General features: G+C 47.8%; 1 protein-coding gene and 1 non-coding gene across 2 annotated transcripts; one reads left to right on the top strand and one right to left on the bottom strand.

The window, feature by feature from the left end:
* Positions 1 to 355: 355 nt before the first annotated feature.
* Positions 356 to 2459, bottom strand: LOC131011750 (uncharacterized). Its single transcript, XM_057939616.1, has 3 exons — positions 1493 to 2459; positions 528 to 1342; positions 356 to 370 (listed from the first exon to the last, which is right to left on the bottom strand). The coding sequence occupies exons 1-3, from the start codon at positions 2457 to 2459 to the stop codon at positions 356 to 358; spliced, it is 1797 nt and encodes a 598-aa protein (XP_057795599.1).
* A 463-nt stretch (positions 2460 to 2922) lies between these two features.
* Positions 2923 to 3028, top strand: LOC131007396 (small nucleolar RNA R71). Its single transcript, XR_009096098.1, has one exon. It is a non-coding gene; the product is annotated as a small nucleolar RNA R71 (small nucleolar RNA).
* Positions 3029 to 4425: the final 1397 nt, after the last annotated feature.

Below are 4425 nucleotides of genomic sequence, written 5' to 3'. Positions count from 1 at the left end.
ACCTCTACCTTGGCTTTATCAACCTCTATGCCATTTTTAGACACGACGTGGCCAAGAACAATGCCACTAGTCACCATGAAGTGACTCTTCTCCCAACTTAAAGTCAACCCACTCATTATGCACCTTTGCAACACCAAATCGATTTTCGCCAAGCAATCATTAAAAGAGCAACCAAACACGGAAAAATCATCCATAAAGATCTCAACAAAATCACCTATCATTTCCGCGAAGATCGACATCATGCACCGTTGGAAAGTTCCCGGTGCATTGCACAAGCCGAACGGCATCCTCTTCCACGCAAAGGTGCCGAAGGGAGTGGTAAACGCCGTCTTGTCTTGGTCCTCTGGTGCAATGGCTATTTGGTAATACCCTGAAAGTCCATCAAGAAAACAATAAAAATTATGACCCGCTAAATGATCAAGCATTTGATCAATAAAGGGGAGGGGAAAGTGGTCCTTTTTGGTGGCTGCATTCAATTTCCTGTAGTCGATGCACATGCGCCATCCCGTCACGGGGCGGGTTGGCACCAACTCTTGATCGTCGTTAAGGATGACAGTGATCCCTTCCGCCAATAGTTTAAGGATTTCCTTGCGAACCACCTCCATGAGGACCGGATTCAATCTCCTTTGGCCATCTCTCTTGGGCCTCGCCCCTTCCTCAAGGTGGATCCTGTGCATGCAAGTAGCAGGGCTAATGCCTTTGATATCAGCAAGGCCCCATCCGAAAGCTGCTTTGTTCTTCCGCAAAACCTCCATCAATGCCAACTCTTGCTCATGCGTAAGCTCGGCAGATATGATTACGGGCTTCTCCGCCTCTCCTTCCAAGTATACATACTTGAGATTCTTGGGGAGCTCCTTGAGCTCCAAGGTTGACTTCATCTTCGTGGCATAGTCCATCACCACGGCCTCATCAATGGGGAGCTTAGCTCTGCGGGCCCGCTCTCTTTCTTCGTCCTCACGGGCAAACTCCTCCATGTCCGCAGACCCTGCAAAAACCTCAACAACCTCTTGCTCCTGCACAAAGAACATCTCGGCCAAGCCATCAATAGCATCAATGTAAGAACATTCATTAGTGAGTGAGGAAGATGGCATAGCACGATTATGATGCACAGAGAAAGACACTGACTCTCCTAACACAGTCATTTTAATTGTGCCATTTTTAACATCTATCAGTGTGTTAGTAGTTGCCATGAATGGTCTTCCTAGCAAAAGGGTATGTTCTTTGCCATTTTCGTGTACCTCTCCTATTTCCAAGACAACAAAATCCACAGGTACAATCAACCCACCCACTCGAACAAGGATATCCTCAACTACCCCATGAGGATACCTTACCGACCTATCGGCTAATTGCAAGCACATACGAGTGGGTTTCAAATTTCCTAACTCTAATTGCTTGAAAATAGAGTAAGGCATTAGATTTATTCCAGCCCCCAAATCTAGCATCCCCGAGGCCTCCTTACCATTCCCCAAAGCAATATTAATCACAAAGCTACCTGGATCTCGTTGCTTGGTCGGTAAGGGCTGTTGCATTATGGAGTTTGCAACCTCGGACACCAAAATCTTCTCGTTGTCCTCGAACCTCCTCTTCTTGGAGGCCAACTCTTTAAAGAACTTCAAGTAAGCTGGGACATTCCTGATCACGTCTAGCAATGGCAAGTTCACGTTGACCTTTGCCAACATGTTGTAGAAATCGGTGAACTGTTGGTCCAGCTTTTCATTCTTCAACCGGCTTGGGTAGGGGACCGGTGGCTTATATGGCTTGACAGCCTTGTGGAGCTTCACTTCGGGCTCCTTCTCTTTCTCCTTGTCCTCCTCTCTTGGCTGCAGCGGCTCCTTTACTTGTTTTTCCATGCGGGCTTCCTTGGGTGGTTCTTCCACGGGGGCTTCCACCTTGTTGTTCACCACTTTCCCACTGCGTAAAACAGTCACTGCTTGAGCTTGGTGAGGCTGCAATCCTTGTCCATGGAGCTTCCCTGGTTGTTGCTGCTGCTGCATCTGGTTCAATGTCCCGGAGAGCTGCCCAACGGTTGTCTCGAGACGCTTGATTGTAGCCGACTGGGACTCCATGCTCTGCTTGGTCATCTCCATAAAAGATTGCATGGTGTCCTCGAGAGTCGGCTTCTGCGGTTGGGCTTGCTTCTGAAACTGTTGGGGAGCAGTCTGAAATTGCTGCTGCTGCTGCTGAAAATTCCCCTGCTGCATAGGGAGTTGTTGGTACTGCTGATACTGCGGGGGCTGCTGCTGGTAAGCTTGAGGGTAGTTCTGCTGCTGAGGAAAGGGGAACTGCTGCTGAGGTGGGTAAAACTGCTGCTGATTCTGATACCCAAATTGCTGAGGAGGGCGGCGGAATTGATTGCCTTGATTTGGTCCCGACCCTTGGCCAGGCGCTTGGTTCCTCCATCCAGAATTCTGCTGAGTTCTCCACCCCGAGTTGGGATTCTGTTGCCCTTGATTAAACATGGGCCTCTGTTCAAATTGAGGTCTCCCCTGGTATCCCTGGGCAGCATAGACCTCTGCTTCCCCTTCAGGTGTGAATTCCCCCATTCGGTGGCACTCGTTGGTTCCGTGGCTAAAATCGCCACATATGCCACATCCTTCTGCTGGCGGTGCCTGAGCTGGCGGTGCTTGAACTGGCGGTGATTGAACGGGTGGAGGCTCCACCTGGTTCATTCTTAGATGTTGCACTTGCCTCATCAAGTCCGCTACTTGCTTCTGCAGTTCATTGTTTGGGGCTACAGCATGGGCTTCGACCCTCCTTCCTCTGACTGATTTTTGTTGAGAACTCGCGGCAAGAGTGTTGAAGATCTCCTTGAGCTCATCAGCTGTCTTTCGGGCAATGTTGCCCCCTGCTGTGCTGTCCACCATGAACTGTGCCGTCTGAATCAATCCGTCATAGAAGAACTGCATCAACATGACGGGTGCTAACTGGTGCTGTGGGCACTGGCGGAGGAGCTCTTGGAATCTCTCCCAAGCCTCGTGGAGGGGCTCGTCAGCTCCTTGCAGGAAGTTCATTATCTGACTCCTAATCTCCTGAGTCTTGTGGTTGGGGTAGTACTTGAGCATGAACTTCTCGCACGCCTCTCCCCATGTAGTGATGGAGTTCGGCGGCAAGGACAATAACCACGTTCTCGCCCGGTCCTTGAGTGCATAGGGTAGGCACTTGAGTCTCAACTGATCTTCGGTGAGGTCCAACAGAGGGAAGGTCTGCACTTGAGTGCAGAAATCACGGACGAACTGTAGGGCGTCCTCGCTCGGCATCCCATAAAAGAGCGGCAGCAGGTTTGAATCGTTGGGCTTCAGATTATAATTCCGGACCGCCGTGGGAAGCACTATAGCTGAAGTGCTAGTAGTCCCAATAATTGGCCTGGAAAAATCTCCCATGTACTGGACATTCTGTTCCGCCATGACTTCTCGGTCAGGATTGGGCCGAGCTTCTTCTTCTCCTTCAGAGTGCAAGGACAGCGTATCTTCAACGGCCTCCAGGATGGGGTTGGAAGCAGTTCTCTGTGATTCCACAAGGTTTCTCGAACTGGACTCGGACTCCTCCTCCAGGCTTGAAAGGACCTCACGAGGTCGGTGAATGTTGTCAAAGTAAGGCACTAGCTTTCTCTTCAAGCTACGACGACCTTGCATACACAACACTAGCAAACCAAATCAAACGCACCGGAGGGAGAAAATAACCAAGTCAAAAGAAAGAAACAAAATAACACGAAAAATAATGCAACACAATCAAATGCCTAAAGCCTTCCCCGGCAACGGCGCCAAAATTTGACTCAACCCAAAACACCTAAGAGATTGACTCGCAATCGTACGAGGTCGTCCTAGTGTAATAAGCTCACCCAAGTCGTCTCTCAAGGAAGGCTAAGCAGGGCTTTAATTGTATTACTCACAAGAAACGGAAAGGAAACCTAAACACTCTAATCGGGTAGTTGGGTCTAGCTCTATCTCGCACTCTAATCACCAAGACATAAACGGAAGAAAGCAATAAACATTAACTAATGCAGTAGACATGTAACAACTAAGAACATAGAGATTAAACATTAAGCCTATCAACTAGGGTTTAAATCTAGTACTCTAAACAAAACGATCATAAACTCATAACAACAATTAATTGCTTCCTAGGCATGAAAACTAAAGCAAGCATCAGATTCAAATTCAAAGATAGCTTTAATCACCATAAGAGAGATTCCTAAGCATTCACAATTAAGAGAAATCTGTAGGCAACACAACGAACCAACGAAGCTCATAAATTATCAAGATTCAACCACATCAAGGGAAATAATCTAAGATCATCACATTCTTCAAAAGCATAAGCGAATAAAGAGACAACCAAAAGATTAAAATAAACTTAAGAGAATCAAGCGAGTTCTTACAAAACGTAGCGATCAAGTAAACTAATCTGATGGAAAGTTGATTGACATAAACG

The sequence above is a fragment of the Salvia miltiorrhiza genome, chromosome 1 (genome assembly GCF_028751815.1).
Source record: "Salvia miltiorrhiza cultivar Shanhuang (shh) chromosome 1, IMPLAD_Smil_shh, whole genome shotgun sequence".
Taxonomy (NCBI): Eukaryota; Viridiplantae; Streptophyta; class Magnoliopsida; order Lamiales; family Lamiaceae; genus Salvia; species Salvia miltiorrhiza.
This window is presented reverse-complemented; position numbering and strand designations above follow the sequence as displayed.